At 38.7% G+C, this 21,513-nt stretch overlaps 1 protein-coding gene across 5 annotated transcripts in view; it reads right to left on the bottom strand.

The window, feature by feature from the left end:
• Positions 1-21,513, bottom strand: part of CTNND2 (catenin delta 2) — a 619,837-nt gene that overhangs the window by 81,291 nt on the left and 517,033 nt on the right. For all 5 annotated transcript variants that reach the window (XM_042869378.1, XM_042869380.1, XM_042869382.1 and 2 more), the window contains 2 exons: positions 11,822-11,939; positions 8,260-8,445 (listed from right to left, as the gene is read on the bottom strand). In XM_042869378.1, coding sequence (XP_042725312.1) covers positions 8,260-8,445; positions 11,822-11,939 — 304 coding nt within the window. The remainder of the gene's footprint in view (positions 1-8,259; positions 8,446-11,821; positions 11,940-21,513) is intronic.

The raw sequence follows: 21,513 nt of genomic DNA, 5'->3' as shown, positions 1-21,513 counted from the left end.
TTCATGATACAGCACATAACAGTTTTAAATACCTTGAGTTAGAACTTACTGTGATTATGCAGATATGTATTGTAACATTAAATACCTACTAGACATGCAAAGATAGCACATGGCAAATTAATTCCTTGTTTAGACCTGTAACTATTAATTTTCCTGGATGATTTAATCAGTTATGACTCAAAGCAACAACAATAATTACATTGAGAAAGACACAGATTCTCATTTTCAGAACATCACTATAGTTTTATTTAAGGTAACTTTAGACCTAAAAGACAGTGAAGCCTTATCCAATACCCTCTATAACACCTTAATCAAATGTAATCAAAGTTTTGATTGATTATTACTACTGAGTATCAGAAGTACTTTTTTTTTTTTTTTTTTTTTTTAAATTGAAGTAGAACAAACACCAAAAAGAAAAGGTAGTGGGATCACTTTATCATGGCCTTCCAGTACTTGAAGGGACATATAAACAAGAAGGGAAAAAACTGTTTACATGAGTTGATAGTGATAGGACAAGGGGAAATGGTTTTGAGTTCGCACAGGGGAGGTTTAGGTTAGATATTAGGAGGAAGTTTTTCCACACAGAGGGTGGTGGCACACTGGAACAGGTTGCCCAAGGAGGCTGTGGATGCCCCATCCCTGGAGGCATTCAAGGCCAGGCTGGATGTGGCTCTGGGCAGCCTGGTCTGGTCGTTGGCAACCCTGCACATAGCAGGGGAGTTGAAACTAGATGATCATTGTGGTCCTTTTCAACCCAGGCCATTCTATGACTGTTTAATACCAGAAAGTTGCTCAGATATAAGACTTACTGCAGCAGATACACGTTACCACAGTTTAAGAGAACTGGCACAGCAACATCACAGAAACAAGATGAAAATCGCCTTCTAAAGAAAAAAAATCCCTTTAAAAGATGATGTTACAGGACTTTGATTTTTTTTTTAAAATACATTTCTGCCATTAAACCACTTGGTTGATTTCACTGTATGCGATTCAGTTCTTCTTTTTTCTCCATATAAATAATCACCACCCTTACCAGAAGTGTCCTTTCACCTGCCCATAAAAATACATTACAATCTGGTTCTTATTTTAACTCTTGGAATTTATTCATTTGCACTGTCATAATTTTTTGGCAAACAAGTGAAAAATCTGCCTTACAGGTCAAATCCAACTTCACACCATGTTTGGGCCTTCTACCTCAGTAAGACCCTTTATGATCAACTTGTGATGTCCAACGACACAACTTGAGATCTTTATTCCTCCAATTCTGATTTGCACATGTCATGGAAGCATTACACAATTGAACAATGCCTGCAGAGTGTATTCGTTACACTATTTCAGGAACAATATACTTATGTATCAAATGCATTAGGTCTACCCAATATATTTTTGTGCACAAGAGATGTAACTTTTTTAAAAAACTCAAATACTTACAGTCATAATCCCATGGACTGCTGAAAATTTAGAGAAAATCAACTGATATAAATAGAGCTGTACTGGTACATGTAGAGCACCAGGAATCATAATTGCACAGAAATTAATATTTAATGTGGCTTTGCCATTCTACTCAGTAATGACAAAACACTTCTAAAAACGTGTGACAAATTATCGCCTTTGCCTGCCATTCTTGCTGCTATCTTTTGGTACATGATGATTATCTTAATTCATCACTGACTAAGGGAGTTTTCTCCTGTCTGTGGGAAAACTTTTTCTCAACACCACAAAACAACACAATGCCTCAGAGCCATGGTGAGGGTTGAAAAGTTTGGTGCCATGTGTGCAGTGAGGAAGCAGTAAACACAATGATGTTGCAAAGCCTCTTGAACGACTCTTCAGAGTAGAAGCTTGTGACCAGAGCAGCTGCACGGCATGCTGAAATGCAAGCCATGCATGGCAGATGTGCTGGGCCTCGGGCAGCTTTAAGGTCACACAAAAAGGTGCTCCTGTAGCCAGTTCCTGGTCCTTGCTGGGACACAGAGGGTACAAACAACTATGACTTCTCATGCACCTCCTATCTTCACACCTTAGCTCTTCGCTCCTGCACAGGGGATCTCAGCTGAATTCTCAATGAAAGGCTTTTTTTGCTTTTGCCTTCTTCCTTGCAGAAGAGACCAGTGCTTGCAGCCCTACAGCCCAATTGCTGCATGGTATGCAGGGTTAATACAGGTCAGAAACAAAGCTACTGCAAAGACTTTTTCAATCCTCACCCATTTATTCTGTATTCCATAAATAAAAACATCAAATGCCTGAACCAAAACAAGGTGATTTCCTCCAAATTGTATCACAATACATTTTCTCAAACAATGGGTAAGACATGGCAGAAGCTGCTTTGTAGCTCACCTTGCTCAGTATTAATGAGCTGAGGCAGTGTGCTAAACGACTCTACCCACTGAATTACTTGAACAGTCACTGTGTTGTTGCAGACCATCAGGAATGATCAATAAGGTCTATTTGAGATAGGCTGTGGATGTGGTATGAACCTCTGAAAAAGAGAACAACTGTACTCAATTACTCTTCCAAGCTTATTCTAAGGAGAAAGCAAGTCATAAACAAGTATTCCTTGCAGGCTTCCCTGCTTCAGCTGAAATTGCCCACATATATTGTGACTGAAGCTGACAAACTGTTTGTTATGTGGGTGAGATACAAATCTCTCATTTCCTGAAAATGTTGCAAAGAAAGGATGAAGGTAAAGGAATAAAAAGCTGAATATGAAGATCTTTAAGAACAACATACTTAGGAAAGTGAGAGTACTCTAAAAAAAGCTTTCAAAGTTTTCATATTACTAAGGAACTTTGAGAGAAGAAAAAAATCACTTACTGAGGTGTTCCTCAACACCCTGCAACAGACAATCGCCTTCTTCCTCATTTTAATAAAAGCAAACCAGTGTTTATAGTGAAATCGTACTGAATACCAGGAAAAGGCTCAACTCAGTTGATGCAATTACAATCTTTGGCATCTAACTACATCTTCTCTTCACTGGTCTCCATAGAGAGCTGAAACTAGTGGGCTTTGCATTATATTTCACAAATTGACAAATCCAAAAATCGCATTTAATGGCCCTGCAAGTTTTGACTTTGAAAACAATTTGGTCATACATGATATTGAGTGATCCCCATGGCTTTATGTGCATGCAAAGAATTTAGAAACAGAAGTGCTGAAAGGAAGTATTCAAAATAGATTTCTTGCTAAACAGCACCTGGCATAACCACCTCATGAAAGACAAGGAAATAACAAGTGAAAATACATTTCTGAAGCGCAATATACAAGCAATAGAGGTTTTCATCCCCAAATTGGCTCCAGTTATTAGTGAAAAAAACAGGAACTGCTGCCTATTTTCTGTTTCTGTGCTTTATAATCTGGTATTCAACAGTACAGTATTGAAACATGGTTGGCAGAACAGTGGCCTCACCATATGAAAAGGCATTATTTCAGATTTATTCTTTATTCTTTTTGAAATATTATCATCTTAAACCTGAAATTTCACCTGGCTTCTTCAATCAGCAAAGATACCTTACAATAGAAAGTTAAATGGCAACTTTACTGCTATAGAAGGATTTACAGCCCATTTACCTAGCATACTAAAGATGTGTGCCAGTCAATTCATAATGCTATATAACTTGAAGTGTTGCTGTTATATCTTAAGGCTCCTGACAGAAGGTGAAAGAGAAGGGCAGGCTCATTTCACAAGTGCCACTTCCAATCAAAAGGCAGCTCTAGGGCTAGATTCTGGGCTGATGAGTGCTCACAGATGAGGAATTTGAGAACAGCACGAAGCCAAGAGGTAAACCTGTTTCTTCTTTGTGAGGAAAGGAAAATAAATGAAACAGTGACACATGTGCACATAATGGGCTGCATAACAAGAACTAAAATAAGGATTAATGACAACTCCCTGGCCCTTTTAATGAAATTGGATAACATACCCAATTTTCTTAACTGCTTTCTGTCATAATTCTTGTTTCTCACTCAGCTTAAAGAACAAGCCCTTGGCAAAACAGTGAGAATACTAAAAGCAGTAACAAAGCTTCCAGAGGTAGAGAAATTCTGTTTGGAAAGAGGCAGGACACGAGGCAGAGACACTGATGTGCCTACTATGCTCAGGTCTGGGAGGCAGCCCTCTATAGCTGGGGAGCTTTGTGGGGTGAGAACTCAGTTAACAGCTGACCACAAAGAACGTACAATTACAGCAGAACAAACTGCAGCTCTCAGTATTTCAGTCAAATACAGACAAGTACATCTCACAACTCCTGAAGCCTCCACTGAAGTTTTGCTTCTATTTTCTATTTTTTATTTTTTATTTTTTTTTTTAAACATTGATACTATGTTGTGCATGGCTTTTAGTGCAAGTATTTAGAAGGTCTGAGCTTTTTCTGGAGTTAAACTTCCATGACAAAGTGACATGTAAGTTAGAGAAACTGCAGTAATTGTCTCCTATATTATGAAACAAAGAAATTAACTTTTCTTTCTTTACAAGTGAGAAGCAACCTCATCATTAAAGGAGGTTTCCCCTTGTTTTATGGTTTAAGAAACAAAGCTCCCTAAGTGTGCATAGGATTAATTTCTCTTAAAACAGAAAACTAGAACTTCAACCACATGCTACATATAAAATTGTAAGTTTGATACTATTGCCCAATTTCAGTACTCCCACTACTATAACTTCTTAGATAATTTGTATACTTCAACTTAAAATTAACGATCACCCTACATAAGTCTACATTGGTCACTTTAGAAAGAATTTGTAAAAATATACTCTTGAGAAAGTAACTGAAGAACCAAAGTAGTATACTGTTACAGGAAAATCCCACAATTACATTCATTACAATCTGAACATTTTTCCCACATTATGAAGTGAACTTAATTTTTTAAAGAGAGACAGTTTCATTACACAAACCGCTGCCAGAAAAGAAAGATACTATACTAATATCAGCACATGTTCTCTGGAGACATAAAACATAACAGGCTGCAGAACTGGACATGACTTCCCTGTACTGCAGCATCACGATGCTTAGGGCCATCCCTGGAGGTGTTTAAAGCCAAGCTAGATGTGGCCTTGGGCAATCCAATCAAGCACTTGATCTACTGGCTGGCAACCCTGCCTGTGGCAGGGGGGTTGGAACTTGATCCTTGGGGTCCCTTCCAACCCAAGCCATTCTGTGATTTTATGATGCAGTGTGCCTATGTTCTGCACTTCTTCTAACATGACTGGCTAAAGTCTGAAGAATACAAAAGGAAGCACAAATACAAAAAACTCACTGGTTTTTAAACACTGAACTTTTTTTTTTTTTTGTATCTGTAAATAACCAATATCATGGAGCTTGAAGATACTTCCGTGTATGCCATGAACATCTCAGGCATTAAAAAATGCACTCCCAGCCTATACAACCTACCAAAATTCATCTGATGCTCGATCTAGAAGCATCTGGGTAAGCAATTATTTTTATATCCATCTTTTTCTCAAATTTCTTCCCAAGGATTTCAACTTCAGTGTCATGCTTTAAGTGTTTCAGGTATTTTCAATTATCATATCCTACAAAGACTCCATTGTTCATTTATAGGTAAAACAGCGTCCATTGCCAGCATGCTCTTCAGAACTATATTATGACATATTTAAGAGGATAAAAGCTTCTCTGCTGAGGCACTTAAAGAAATGAGCACTCTAAATACAGCATCCCAAGAAGAGCAGGAGATCTGTTCTGATGGATAGAATGAGCAGCAGGTAACAGCTTAAGCACTGAAATTGAAAAGAGATTATAAAAGGCATTATCTGAAAAACATTAAGTCTTGCAAAAAAACCTGTCAGATTACTGCAAAAGAAAATGTTCATGTGTAAAGCACAGTGCATCAGTCAGCATGCTGGGTGACAACGTATCATCAAAGGACACCTGAAAAATATTCTCCTGGAAGCTGCAGAAAGAGTAAATAAGTTTGATTTGGATGGGGTGAATTCTGCCTATACTGAGAAACACAAAACAATCCAGTTGTAGAAGGTTCTTGCAAGGCAAAAATAACCTCTACAACGCACAGGAATATCTCTTTCTCTTTACACACACAAACCCAGGAAATCCAGTCAACCAGGCTGTGACCGAGCATAGAAAAGAACAACCTGGATTTCCATTCAGTCTAAATTTTTAGTAGTAAAGAATGTATCTGGATCCTGAAAAACTGTTTAGATGAAAAGGAGATGAAAGAAAAAAATATTAGAAATATTATTCTAATGTATCTAAGGTAAAGTGGTCCTGAGCAACACAAAGTTAGTTTTAGAAAGGGGAATTAATTTCCTTACTGCAGAAAATCCTAGTGAATGTAAGCCCGAGAAGACGTGCACAATTTTATTATTACTATTATTTTGATATGCTAAACTATTCAATTTGACAAACACAAGCAGATCTGAAGATGCTTCTTCTATGCTGCATACTGATAATGAAGATCAAAGAAACAGGCAAAGTGTACCTAAAGGAAGGCAAAAGCCGGTACATTGTAAAGGAAATCAACCAAAAGGCCTAGAGGAGAAGGAAGATAAGTTCTAAGGAATCTTTAAAATAGAATGAAGTCTAATAAGAATGATGAAACAAAAGTAGCCCAAGATCCAGAAATTATAAAAAGAATGGGAAAGATGTAAAAGATGAGAAAGAAATGTAGAGGGAAAATCTTCCTAAATAGAGCATCGTGAAGGAAAAGGCAATTACAGAAGAACACATTAATATCCAGACATGATATTTTTGTTTTGGCTCTTTTGATAACCACAAGTACAGTGTGAGAACTGTTAAAGTAGGAAAAGGGACAATGACTGCTTCATGGGAAAAGGGGAAGTGGCCATAAACTGGAGCATAGGAAGTTCTGCACCAATATGCAAAAGAACTTCTTCATGGTGAGTGATGGAGCGCTGGAACAGGCTGCCCAGGGAGGACATGGAGTCTCCTTCCGTGGAGATAGCAAGATCCACCTGGATGCCTACCTGTGCAGCCTGCTGTAGGGGGTCTGCTTTGGCAGAGGGAAGTGGACTCAATCTCTGGAGGGCCCTTCCAACTCTGACAATTACCACTTTCTAACCCCACTGTAGCCTAACACTGGAATCCCAACAAAAAGTCATAATAAATCAAACTATCTGATGACTACAGTGTTTGACAACAAGAGCAGGTGAAATTAAGTCTTACCAGTCACTAGAGCTTACTAGTCACAAGAAATTGAATCTTAGCTTATATTACTCTAACTCTTCCATATTAATAGATGCTGCCTTTATGAACTGAGTATTTTCACTAATAGTTTATATCACTTATCCAAATACCTTGTCTGCCTAACTGCTTACTCAAATGAATATAGCCTTTAAATAGTCTGAAAGAGAAATACGTGGTAATGGAAAGAACTAAATCTGTTAAAAGAAGCACCCGTAGCTGGAAGAAGTCCTTGAGCCAGTAACCATTCTCAATGCTACTCTGGGTGTTTACTGATACAACACAGTGTGTAATATTATTAGCAGTTTAGCCAGAAAGAGAAAGTAATGAAATAAACACAATTTTACATAAATGCACAGTAACGTGACAGAAAGCACAGCAATGACAGCAGAGTAGCAAGGCTCCAGACTATAGCAAGTGAGGACTTGCTCAAATGCAACAGCTACAAAAATAAAGGAAAGAAGCTGCTTACCTTCAGAAGGCCTCAGGTAGGCAGGGATCTCCAGCAAGTTACCCTTGCTTCCACTGCCAACCCTTAAATGAAGTCTGGGAAGGGGTGGATCCACCCCTTCTGGTCACTCAGGTGCATTGCATGCAGCTGAGTTCCCCTGGATTGGCCTTGCCTTCCCACCAGGTGCTCAATCACTGGGTTAAGCTGTGACTTAGCATTTCTGCTACATGAATCTAAAACAAAAGCCCCTCAGGTAACTTAAGAAAATTATCAGGACTGTAATTTCCAATCTTTGGAAACAACATTAATTACACAAAAACATGTGTGTTTTCTTCACATTCACTCACATAGCTTAATTTAGTTCTATGCAGTTTTCTCTTAAAATGCAGAAGCAGAATATGAAACTAATTCTGAAACAAATACACATATATAAATTGGTCAAGCACTGGAACAAGATGCCCAGCCAAGTGGTGGAGTCCCCATCCTTAGAGATGTTCATGAGATGTGTGGATATGGCACTAGGGGACATGGCTTAGTGATGGGTCTCAGTAGGTAACAGTTATGCACATTACGTCCCATGTGGGCATGTCCATGATGGGCACTCCAATTACTTGCAATACAACTGCAAGTGTCTTTCATTACCTGATCTTGTGATTTCTTTTTCTTCTTCTTCTTCCCCCAGCATCCTGAACTCTCTGCATCTTTTCCATTGGCATCACCACAGAGTAATCCATCAAGTTCATCTGTTCCCATCTGCTGTCCCTGAGATGTTTCTGCAGCTAGCCTGTATGAGAGGTTCCTCAAAATGCACACACAGTTTTCAACGGTCTGAAAAGTGTAAAAAAAAGCCCAAACAACAAACAAAAGAAAAACAGAAGTTGAAATACTTCCTTTCTCATTCTGTATACAAAGCAGATGCAATATAATTGATCTTTCCAGATACACTTTCCCAGTACAATACTTATCTGCTCATTTATGAGTACTCCCTTGGTAACTATTGCTTAAGAGATTTAGAAAATCTGGAAAGGCGTCACACACTCTTTTATGGGGGAAAAAAAGCCAACATAACAACAAACCAACAAAAAAAAACAAACAGTCTGGGCAGTATTTTTCCATGGGATTTTTATTGTCATTCTGAACTTCAAACTGGAGAAAATGACATGAAATGAAAGTGACAATGGTTTTGTGCGTGTGTTGGTTTTAAACCAGAAGTAACACTTATTTCTGCCATCATATCTATGGTAATTGTCAGAAGAAATGGCTTCCAAGTTCTGTTTCAGAAGTATTTGTAGCATGAACAGGCTATGTTTCTGGAGGCTAAAAAGCAAGACTATGAATTTCAGTGATCTTGACATTTTTACTTTTAGATTTTAGCTAGGCTGCAAATAATTGGCGGACAGCTTTTCTCTCCTATGTATTTGTCCTCTAAATAGATTGGGTCTTCTGTAAAAGACGTTGCAGGGAATTCTGAAGCAGACTTAGACCCAGTGGAAGAAAATGATGGCAGTGATAATTCAGCATAATTTCTGCAAGTCTAAAAGAAGTTCAGTTTTAGACTTGTTTGAATCCTATTCATTTAGTTGGTTTGATTTGGTTTTGCTATCTGCTTCAAGAATAATCTGCACTTAATTTTATGAAGGCATGGTTAAGAAAAAGTCATTATCTGTCTATATCTATTTCAACTGTTCCTAATGTTCTATGAAGACAGAAGCTACATTCCAGCTCTGCTGCTCCACTAACCCAGAACAGAGTGAGTATGAGGTTTCAGCTCTATCCTACTCTGCCATATTCACCAGCCAGGCAAGCAGATGGAGCTGCATTTACTTCCATGAATTGAATGAGCTTATGCCCTGTAATATTTGGCACAGTTTTTTAGACAGCAAAGAGAAGGTATTAAACATCTAAACAGGATTTTTTTTTTTAAGGAATGAAACTTCAAATTAAACTTGCACTGATTTGAAATCTCCAGCGAAACATACAAACACATACATAAAAATATACAGAAAAATGCAAAAACTTCTAATGCTTCTTTCCTACCTGAAAGCTATGACCTTGTAGTGACCACAATATTTTTTTAAGTTTACTACCTTAAACTTATCCTTAACAGTTCCACATTTTAATTTTATTGACTTGTGCTAATAATTACTTCTGTACAACTGCAACTTGCTTAAGTTGCAGCTTTGTGTTGATTAAAGTTTGACATCTTATTGCCCCTTTGTATGGATATCAATTTTCACACTTTAAATTCTCATTCTGTAAAAGAACCCACAATTTTAACTGAGTCTACTACAAGGACAACATTACCTTGCAGTAGAAAGTGATAATGCCTCAAATGCAACTGACACCTTTGCCATTTGGATGAACTCATATAAGACAAGAAGTAGGTTTTATTCTTTCTGATTTGTAGCTCTGAACTTTCAAGGGACCTCACGTTCCTCTTTCCTACAGATATTTCTAACATTTCATCATGAATGGCCACTAGATTAAAAAGTGATTTAGAGGCAGTTATTCAAATATTGGGTTTAATTAAAATCACTTTCAGCTTTGGGAAAAGGATGCAAGACCTATGGCTACAATATGATGTTTTGCATTTAGCTGCACAAGTGCTTTATGCCACCATAGTTAAAATCCAGCTTGACAGGAGGTTAAAACTACTCAGGCAGGGAGAATAATTCTTCTCTCATGTCCTCATTTTTTCCTCTATATCACAGCCTACAGATTTTACAAAGTCGTAATAGCTACAAATGAGAGCATAAATGGAATATTTTATATTAGTGATAAGAGGCAAAACAGAGAACTTTCTGTGCTCCTTATTTAACCCTTTTAATGGTATAACAATCTTGAAATCAGCCCAGTCATCTACAAAGAAAGAGCAGCAGCGAAGCTGTGAGAAAGGCGACAATCTACTTCCTCCACTTCAGTCTACCTCCTGGTCTGCTCCACTGAAGCTCCCTGTCTTCTCCTTTCTTGCAGCCAAGCTGAATCAGGCAGGTTTGACACAATTCATGATTCAGCATTCCCAAAGCTAATGAAGCTAAAAACACCGCTGTGTTTCTGAGCTGCACTGTGGGAAGTGAGATGAAGGGGTGGGAGGCAGCTAGTGGCTTCTGGATTTGCTGTGGACCCTGATGCAAGCATGGTGAGTGCTTTGTGGGTTGGCCTCTTTTGGTTATTACTTCACTAAATGTTTATTAATGGAAAGGTGATCCTAGACCTCTGAATTACTGCGTGCTTTAGTTATTTTGCCACTAAACCTGCACTGCATGCTACAAACTCTTCATTATTCCTCCTTCCCTACCATGAAAGTATCAGCATTTTTTATGTTTGGTTTAGTTCATGACCAGAAAATTTGCAAATCTTCAATTTGCAAGCCATCAGAGGTCCAGGGAAAACTCCATGGAAGATCGTTCAAAAATCCATAGCCAGTTTTAAGACGTCGCTACACTGAAGGCTTTTCTTATGGAATTTTTAAAGGTTGGCAAATTGACCAAGATTGTTGGAAGTGCTTTAGCACAATACACTGAACACAGAAGGTCATTGAGGCTAGCCCTTTTTTTCTTCTGTGGAATACTTAAATGTATTTGATGTACTACAACTCTTCAGCTTGTAAGTCCTTGAATTCCTTTTAATTAAACAGTGCCGTCCACCTTTGAAGAGTCCTGTCTGTACCCTAGTGCTTTCAGAGAAGTGATGCTGACATAAAAATACATCTTAAAAGTTACTGAAAGCATTCATTGATCCTCCTCAAAGAAGATGTCACACTGCTAGCACTGTGAAACTGCTTATTAATTGCCCACTTGTTTTTTGTTTGTTTGTCTTGTAAGCCTACCACACTGTTATTAGTTCTGTCTTATACTGGATACCAAAAATCAATTTTAAGGGAAGCCTGGCAGAGTGGTGTAAGGAATTTTACATGGAATATGACATATTTGCTCTTCTTAAAGTAGTTATTATATTTTCTCTGATAACAATCAAAGTGAGAGGAATGTATGCTTACCTTGACACATTATACAGCTAGACACAAACCCAATATTTAGCACACATAAACGTACAGCTCAAGAGAAGGAAAAGAAAATGATGCTTTAAACTACTATTTGATAAGGCATCCCTTGGGGACACATTTTTTTAAAAGCTATTGCTTTATAGTCCTGAGGTACGCTGAATATCTGGATTTCTTGCTCCCGAATAGACAAAGATGACAAACCTTACTATCAATTTCACTGCTCCCCAGAGCAGACTGGATCACGTACAGCAATGCATCCGTCAGGCCATCACATTCCCTCATCCTTCTGCGGGCCTCCTCTCCAGCAGAGCTGACATTCCTGTAAGGCAACAGCAAAGGTTACCACCTGCACAGCTTCTGTGCTCACTGCCCCTCCTAAAACATTCTCACAATTAACATCAAGCTACAACATTTGCTTTTTTCTCCTTTCATCACTTCAGAGCTGTGAATAACGAAGACAGCTGTGAATGAGCTCTGGAAATGTAACACAGAGGGGAGCAAATGGAAGGCATCAGGTCCTCCACAAGAAAGGGCTGAGATGCCAAGCAGCATGCGCCTATCTGAGCTGAGACTCACAACTCACTAAAATTTGGAGAAGAGCTGATAATTTTTGTTGCTTTTCTTTTTCTCTCTCTCTCTCTTTTTTTTTTTTTTTTAAAGAATGTCTTTTATATTAATGAAAAAGTGTTTTTAAATGTGCATTTGTACATATAAATAAAGCTTTGAAAAGTCTAGAAGTTTTGTGAAAAACATCTCTTGGAAACTGAAGAGCCCAGTGGCTAGGGCTCTTAACATAGAAGAAAAAATTATCAAAGCCTAACATAAAACACCTTGTTTCTCATTTTACACGAGTGCTTCTTTTTCTCCCTTTTGGAGAGAACACTGGTGCTGCAATCTTCTCTTTAAATCATTACTTGCAAGTTATTTCAAACCGGGCCAGAGGGCTTTCTGAACATCTTTATAAAAATACAACTAAAACAAAATCTAATGAATAATGTGTAATGGAATTCAAAATACTGATATAAAAAGACAAATATGTATGATTGTGTATATATAAATAGAACCTGTGCTTGTTAGTGTCAAGAAAAAGTGTGAAAAACTGTATCCAGCAGCAGTTCTGATTTGGAAATGGGTGAATTGGCAGTCTCCAATTTGGGGGCAGACATCCCTCTGCTGAGGCGCTCATCTGTTGCTCCTCTCTCCTCACTTCTAAAGTTCACACAAAGGAAGAACAGAGAAGTGTTGACACCAGCCCTAACTGCCTAGTATGAACATCTGGAAATGGAAGAGAGGACACTGGGCACTTCATTCGGGAAGAGGGCAAGGCACTTTCTTCCCCTCATACCATGTTAAATTGTCTTGATATTAAAGACAGAAAGAAGATGAGAATCTTGGGAGAAGAGAATGACTTTTAGGAGGAAGGTGAGAGAACTTAAGGTCTCCTTTCAATTCTTTGTCTGTATAGTTCTTCCTGTTCTGCTTCCTTGACATCTAAAATAAGTGTTTCTATTCCAACAAAGCACCAAAGATTTTTTTGGATCAAATACATACACCATTTTCCAGCTATATTTGCATCCCCACACTAATCTATTTAGTCCTGCTCTCTTGCAAGCTGCCCCAACTAATTCAATACTGTTCCCTTCATGTATGCATGGAAAGCATAAAGCCCAGAAACTGTACCTAGAACAAACGCCTTTAACTTCCTAGCTTACAAATTCCTGCTTTCCATCCTCCTAGAGACTCCTCAGTTCTCCTCACACTGCACATCAGAAATGCCTCCTATTAAACCATTGCTAGTTTTGTGTTGTTTCAAGTTTTGTGTGGTTTTACTCATCTTCTAAAAGGAATGCTTTTTCTCTTTCCCTGCTGCTATAGGAGCTGCAGATGAGGAACCTTCCTCCAGTTTAGGGTGCCCTCTTCTATCATCCAGAAAGCATCAACTGGAAAAAATTTTCCATTGGATCCCTCTTTGATGTGATGGAAATCCTCTGAATTCCCTTTGGATGATGACAGAAATCAGAAGATAAAATTTCAGAGTATGCCTTTCCCAAACAGTGTGCCCCAGTAGCAGAAGACTCTGGCTTAGGAATATTTTGAGTAGACTGTACCCTTAGTAAAGTCAGCAGCTTTGCCTGTAAGTACAGCAAAAGCAGGAAAAGTAGAGGCAAGGATCTGAATACTAGAAATGGACAGAGGGTTGTGAAGAGAAGGGAGGATTTATAGACTTATTTAATTGGAAACTCCTACCCTCTGGCAAGATAAGGACAAACAGAAAGAAAGCTGTATCCAGCTCTACAAGAATACTGCACAGATTATTAGTGGTGCCTTTCCTTCCAACATTATGTATATATATAATAAAAAACCCTGAAATATTACTGGATCCCTTTAAACAGCAGTAGTATTTTGCATTACCACTTTCTCTCCAGGTGTCTTCCATTTACAGTTATATACACTGAGTACAAGCTTTCAAAACATACAGGCTTGTGCATCGCTAGAAACAGAGAGGTATATTCTCCCTAATTATTTCACAGAGGTGATTTCTTCTTCTCTCTAACATGGACAAACATCACCACAGCCTGACTGGAAGCCTTTCAGCTCCTTCCCACGCTCTCTAGAGACTCCTCCTCAACAAGACAGCAATGCAGACAACCTTATAGTCCCTTGGCACTGAGCTGTCTGCCTCATTCATTTCTAGCAAAGGAAAGAATATAGGGCCTTTATGCAGAAAGAAGACTAGGGGCACATCTTGCACAGAAAATGCATTTCTTCTCTCTATGGAGGAGATGCTGAGTTCTGTTCCTCAGCTTATCATCCTCATTATGCTCCAGTTAGTTCTGTAATTGAAAGGTGGATACACTGAACTCCCATGACTGCTATTCCTTTTCTTTTACAAGTCTCTATACAGATTAAGCACTGTCTCTTGAACATGGCTTACGGCTATTGCAGCCCTCCCCAGATCTAGATTCCAGATTTAGATTTGGAATGGCTTAGAAAACAGGACAAATCCAACCTTCACATTAACATCTAGGCAGAAATAATTGTTTATTTAAAAATAAGTGTATTGTACTATCTAACTATTCCCATATCAACTCTGTTGAAGGAAACACCCCCAACCCTGTAAGTCATTGCTGAGACCTTTCATAAAAGGTCTCTACACAATCACATTCAGGCTACGAAATTCTGCAGAAGAGAATCAAGTCCCAGGTTACTCGAGCTGACAAGGAAAGCACTCTGCCATCTTAATTTTCTTATTTCTAGTCATTAACTCAAACAAGCGGTAGTTGGCAGTGTGACAGGGAGTAAGGCATCATTTGTCATTGTAAATATACAGGTCACTGTGCAAACCTTCAACTGCAGCAACAGTTGGTAAGATGTCTCACTAAGTAAGAAAAATTGTTTACAGTGTCAATCTCCAAACAGTTTTAAAAGTGAAACCATGTTATCCGGAGATACAATGTACTGGTTTTCATGGAAAAAAAAACACCACCACCCTGTCAAGCTTGGCATGTACCTTAGTTATTCAATATTTTTGGTAGGATTTGAGGTAATAGAAGATAGAAGGTACTAAATAATTTCTTCCTTTCATATCATTTTTTATACAATGTTCTTATGATAAATCCACCTGACTTATCCAGGGGAGGGAGATGGAGATCTATGCAAAGATCATCTGGAAAGCCAGTGTGCTGAGACATCCTCTGTGGATACGGGACATTACAATCTTTGACATTACACCACGTGATAGTTCTACAAATCTCAAAGACAGATCTACAGAGTTGATTGTTCTTGAGCATCCTTGGATCACAGCAAGTAGTTAGACCTTTTCTGTACCGGCAACAGTTCTGCAAGTTGCAGATCTTACTGCAGCCATGTAGAATAAAAACTGAGAACAAATTATGTGTATTTAGCAAAGATGAAATTGAGACTGGTCCTCCTCACACCCCTTGATATAAAGACAAAGTATGTTTGAGCATATGTAATTTTCTTGCTATGGTGTAACGTGACATAAGAAAGGACACACAAAAGTCAACATTCTAAACTAGTGAACTCAGAAGTTACTTTTGTTATGAATAAAAAGTATAGTTTCATTTCAAAAACTTTTGAATAAGGAGAGTAATTGTCACAGCCTCAATCTTTCCATCCTTCTACTTGACATAATAGCCACAAAGAAAAAAAAAAGGGAGAATTTCCCAGAAAATAGTAAAAGTTTATATGAACCAAGAACTCAAAGAGTGTCATTAATGTTGTTGAAACCAAGTTTATGTTTCACTGAAGATAGCTAGCAAGGGAAAACTCCTCAGGAGAATAATGTATAATGAAGTTGCAACTGAGTGGAAAAAAACGTCCAGTAATCATTTTGAGTGATGAAGCAGGCAGATTTTGCTATTAAGCACACTCATTCAGCTACTAGAAAGCCCCATATTCAAACATGCAAAATAACTCCCTTCCTACATGCACACTTTTGTCATCAGTATTGTACCCAGAAGAGTCTTTTCAGCCACCCCGACCCATCTACATATTAAACTGAATGTCTAACCTATTCAGCTATAAACATGCACTAACTGCATAACTTCCCATTATTATCAATGCTGCTGCACTCTAGAAAGAGCTTTAGTCCTGAGAGCCATCATGCAGTCGGCATCAAGGGTGTCAGGTCTGGATGAAACTATTCCTACAAGGTGCTCTGTATGAACTCTGCACACTGCACAGGGGCCTGCTCTGAGATGAGGAAGCTAGAAACCAGGACTGCCTCAATTGCCTCCAAGTACTGAATTTGCCCTGATAACATGCTATGTGTCACCTGTCTCAGAAATCTGAGGGGCAGCAGAATGAGAGAAAGGCTGAGTAGGGTGACCAGGGGGATTGGAAGTGCTATGAAAGAAGTTGATAGATTCTGAGAATAATTCTCCTGAAGCACAAAAGGATGACTCACAGATGCAGCCAGCACTAATGAAACGTTCTTAATTTCCTGCTCATTGTTTCAACTTGGATAGCCCTTTGGAGCATGCAGGAATCCCAGAAGGTAGACTAGGTTTTATGATGCACTTTCTAGTGAACGCTGCTTTCCACCAAACACAGGTGATCTGGGACTTGTGTTGCATTACCCAGGGCTTTGCCTAGTGTCTCAGACTCACACAACTTACTGTGTGCTGTTGGCCAACAAGTCTTTGAACTGTGTGACAAGAAGGCATCTAAAGTCCATCCTCAAAGCATTTCTTTATGTAGATTTTACTCCTAGGTTCGGTTTGAAAAGTCCTACCAAATTATTTGGCAAGTTGTACCATCACTAGTGGGTACTTAAGGCATACCAGAACGTGACAGGGTCACTGATGTTAGGAGCCTGTTGGATAAGCAGAGAGACATACCTATCTGCAGTTAACAGATACAAGCTGCCTTGATTCATTCAGCCATAGGACAGAAGGACAGAATGCAAGTTCTTCTTTCGCTTTGGAATGAGATGGCTAATTGAAATAAGCCCTCATATCATGAAAACAACTATCAGTGATGCAGTGTGCCATGCCTGAGACAGTGTCCAGGCTGCTGCTCAGAGAACGTCATGAACACAGACTCCAGTACAACCAAACAGTTGAGAGGAAATGTGACTATGTGCCAAGGCTTTGCTCCTGCCTGCTGCTATTCCAACGTGTAGGACATGAGGGAAGACCTGCCTCTATAGCTACTGCTGAAGGTAAAAGAAAATGAAAGCGTATATACAGTGTGACCATAAATGTGTACAAATGAGCAGCAGAAGAGCAAAGTAAACTTTTGTGCACCAGAAATATATTAAAAGTACAATGCCATATGTTGCCAAGTAAGACACTGGCTTCTGCACTTGAATTTGAACATAACAGCTTTGAGCATTAGAATCAAAGAATTACTTAATCACTGAGATTGTAAAATATTTATGGAGATCATTTAGTCCTGTTGCTTTGCTAAAAAAAGCCGACTAAAGCTATTGTGATTCAAGACTTCTTCCAGTTGAATTTGAATACTTCTAAGGATGAAGACCATGGAACCTCTCTGGGTAACTTCTTCCTGTGTTCGACCATCCTCATGGTTAAAAAAGAAAACAAGATTTATCTTAAGTGGAATTTCATGTTTTTCAGTATTTGCTCATGGCCTTTTGTCCTGTTACTTATTAATATCAAGATGATTCTGGTTGTGTCTGTTTTATATCCTTCCATCAGGTATTTACACATATGGATAAGGTTCACCCTGTGACATCTCTGCTCTGAACAGTCCCACCTCTCATCCGCTCCTCTTAGGAGAGATGCTTCAGCCCCTACATCATCTTTATCATTCTTTTCTGGACTTGTTCCAGTATGTGCATGTCCCAGTAGTGATAATTCCAGGCCTGGATCCAGCACTTCATATGTGGTCTCGTTAGTGAGAAGGGACATAATCACCTCTGCTGACCTGCTGGCAAAGCTCTGCCTAATGCAGCCCATAGTATGGCCTGGACTGAAAAAGACCATAAAGATCATGTAGTTTCAACCCCCCTGCTATGTGCAGTGTCATCAACCACCAGACCAGGCTTCCCAGAGCCAGCCTGGCCTTGAATGCCTCCAGGGATGGAGCATCCACAACCTCCTTGGGCAACCTGTTCCAGGGCGTCACCACTCTCTGTGTGAAAAACTTTCTCCTAATATCTAACCTAAACCTCCCGTCAAAGTTTAAAACCATTCCCCCTTGTTCTTCATGTCTGCACTTTTCCATCTATAAGAGGTCTTCTCTGAATTTCTCCTAGAGAAATCAAAGTTACAAAGATACAGCTCTTTACCAAGGGCAATTCAAAATCAACAATGCTAAAGACTGCTGACAGATCAAGGACTAGATAAGCATTTTCATGATTCACAGAAGAGAACCAGACTCCATGACACATCTAATCCATGCAAAAATCAATCCAGTCATGAAATCTAGTTTCTTGGAATGTGCAAAGTATTCATTTAAAAAAAAGCCCTCCCCAAATCAACACTAGCACTTAAAACCAAACAACTTTCATATTGTCCTTATCCCCATGCTGCTCTTATAAGCTGCCTAATTTTACTTTGATCTGATTGGTAAAGCTTTTTTTTCCTTCAGTGGCAAAGCCTTGTCTTGGTGCTAGCTGGCATCATCTGTCCTAATGTAGGCTGCAACGATTAGTTACGATTCTTTAAGTAGGTCTGCAATGTAGCATATGACTTCATGAGAGCTATTATTTTTTTCTGCTTACTTCCAGCTGTTTCTATAAGCATTAAGGCTCTTTGCTGCAAAAGTCTAATATTATAACACTGAGAGCAAAAAGAAGCAATCAATACTATGCACATTATGAGGAAAGTGTGCTCACAAACCAAACAGTCCACTGAAAACTACGGATTTTCAATAATTTTTTATAATGGAACAGACTCTGTGTTGCATTGGCATATCTGTAAGCATGCAGTGCATTGTTCATACATGTATTAAACAGATTAAAAGGAGCTTCACTACTGTAACTTCTAGGGTCTAGACAAATTCTACCTTTTTAATCATTGTTTGTACACTAAGATCTTTTAAAATCATCCCTTACTGATGAAAACTAGACTAGCTGATTCTCAGACATCATACAAGTTTAAAGAAGTTAATAAATTTAGAAATAAGAACACAAGATGGTGTATCTTCATTATTCCAAGTTTCTAATTGCTAAGCTTTTAGTGACTACAGCTTCTTGTTTGGAAGTAACAGTAAATAAAAACATATTTTTCAGTGACTGCTGCAGATCCTCCATGCAATTTCGTCAGATTGGAATGACAGTCCAATGCATTGTCACTTAAAAAGAACAGGAAAATGCAGGACATTATAACACTGTACTAAACTCAACTATGAGATGGGACAGTATTTCCATGAAAATTTCTTCTTGTTAAAAATTTTCAGTACCAGTGATAGCCTTCCTCATTCATAAGATAGTTTACAGACTACTAATTATTTATCAATCCTGCCTGTGTGGGTAACAATAACACAGATTGTGAGGCAAATTCTCTACTACTAATTAGCATTGCTCAACTCCAATTATTGAGGCGAGAAAGAATTTATATCAACAAAGAATTTGGCCCCAGATCTTTATCTCTCAGGTGTTAGTTTCACTTTAAAAGCATACTTAGCAATTAGGCAAACATCTGAGAGTTTAATGTGGATACAGTCTTGGTTATTAACCTTTCTATCAAATGCTATGACAATGTGATTTAGCCTTGATTATTCAGCCATAACTTTCCTTTTCAAAACATCACAGCAATTAGCCTTCCAAGTCAAGCATTCAACAGGTTCCCTTCATTACTGTACTTCTGCCTGCCTGTCCAATCCTCAGGCTAAATGTGCTCTTCTATGACCATGGAGAGTGATCTGTGAAGCATCTGACTTCCAGCATCAGTTTTTGCTATTTTGATATGTTTTTGAAGAGATATCAGGGAGGAAAAGAATTCACACCAGTATGTTTAAAGAACTTTCTTACAAAAAAGAAGAAATTACAACATTTTCTGTAAGGAATCTGTAAGGATTCAAAGCACAAAGAACCACATCTGAAAGAAATAAAATATGGTTCTAACTCCTCAATTCATGTTTTGTGTTTCCATTTGAAGTACAACTTCTATTTAAATACTGCAGACAGAACCATATTCAGCAAATATTTTAAATTACAGAATAAAAAAAAAAATCCAACTGCAGCAAATTTCTGATTTTTCATTTCTTTGACGTGCATCTGGTTGCATAAGATTCACTGCACTTATTAGCGCCTAGCTGTTTGTCCACATAAAATTGTTAATGTGCTCCCTGCAGGAGGCGAAATTCAGCTTGACCACTGTGTTCATTCAGGTGGCAAGAGCTGAAAAATAGCATCACTTACTGCCCTTGGGAAGAAGCTGCTGCAGACTCTGCAGGTCATAACTGGAGCAGCTTAAAGACACCAAAGCAAGGACATTTTTCTCCATTTTAAACTGTAACATTTCAAACATGACTCTTCCCTAGAATTTATTAAGAGGCTTTGAACAAGAGTGGAGCTCTAAATGTGTTGCAGCCCTTTTGCACAGAAGTGTGGTGAGATGGGTGTGACCCTGGCTGGCAGTTAAGCACTGCTTTGCCACTCACTCACACTCAGATATGAGACTGGAAATGAATAAAACTCTATTAAGAGTTATTGAAACTTGTCTTTGGAGAGCAAAGAAACACGTAGGATAAGTGAACCTGAAATGGCACCAGCCTTATGAATCCAGAATTCTGGATTTAACCCTGAGAACTGCTTTGGGTTTCTTGCTTTTATGTACAAACAAAACAACACTCAGTTTCCCAGAGAGAACGTGTAATATCAACAGCCATGGCAGCAGAAGAAAGGGGAGGTGCACAGTGTTTCAGGAATGGCTTCCAAATCAGTGCTCAGAGCTGATGGTCTAAGAGCCATACCTTTCTTAACTTGTACACCTACAATGCACGGAAGAACACTTCTCCACACAGCTGGTCACAAATGGTACTATAGCCGCACTGTTCCTTGCATGTGAACTATCTGTTCCAGAATTAGGTCAGGCACTTCTGTCCTATACAATGCCTTGCTAGAACTTTTGCATGGACCCAAAGGCAACGGAACACATTAATGCTGTTAATGCAGGCACTGTTCCCCAAGCCAGCCTCCAGACAGATGCCTACATGGCTGGTGGAGCACACTTCAAAATACCATTGGTGTAATCTCTTCTTCCTTGGCCAACCATTCTAGACATTGTGAAACTCAAAAGTACTGTGTCAGATGCTTCACTGTTGCAAAGCAGTCTCTCCTGTTTTTCATCTTTCTATACAGCTTGGTATGTTATTCAGAACAAAACCACTGATCAGACATATATGATTTTCAATTAACCTCGTTCTACCTATTATTTATCATATTATTATTTTATAAA

Source organism: Lagopus leucura, unplaced genomic scaffold (genome assembly GCF_019238085.1).
Source record: "Lagopus leucura isolate 7727_CA_CO unplaced genomic scaffold, USGS_WTPT01 Super-Scaffold_100002, whole genome shotgun sequence".
Taxonomy (NCBI): Eukaryota; Metazoa; Chordata; class Aves; order Galliformes; family Phasianidae; genus Lagopus; species Lagopus leucura.
Note: the sequence above shows the minus strand (reverse complement) of the source record. Positions and strands in the feature narration are given on the sequence as shown.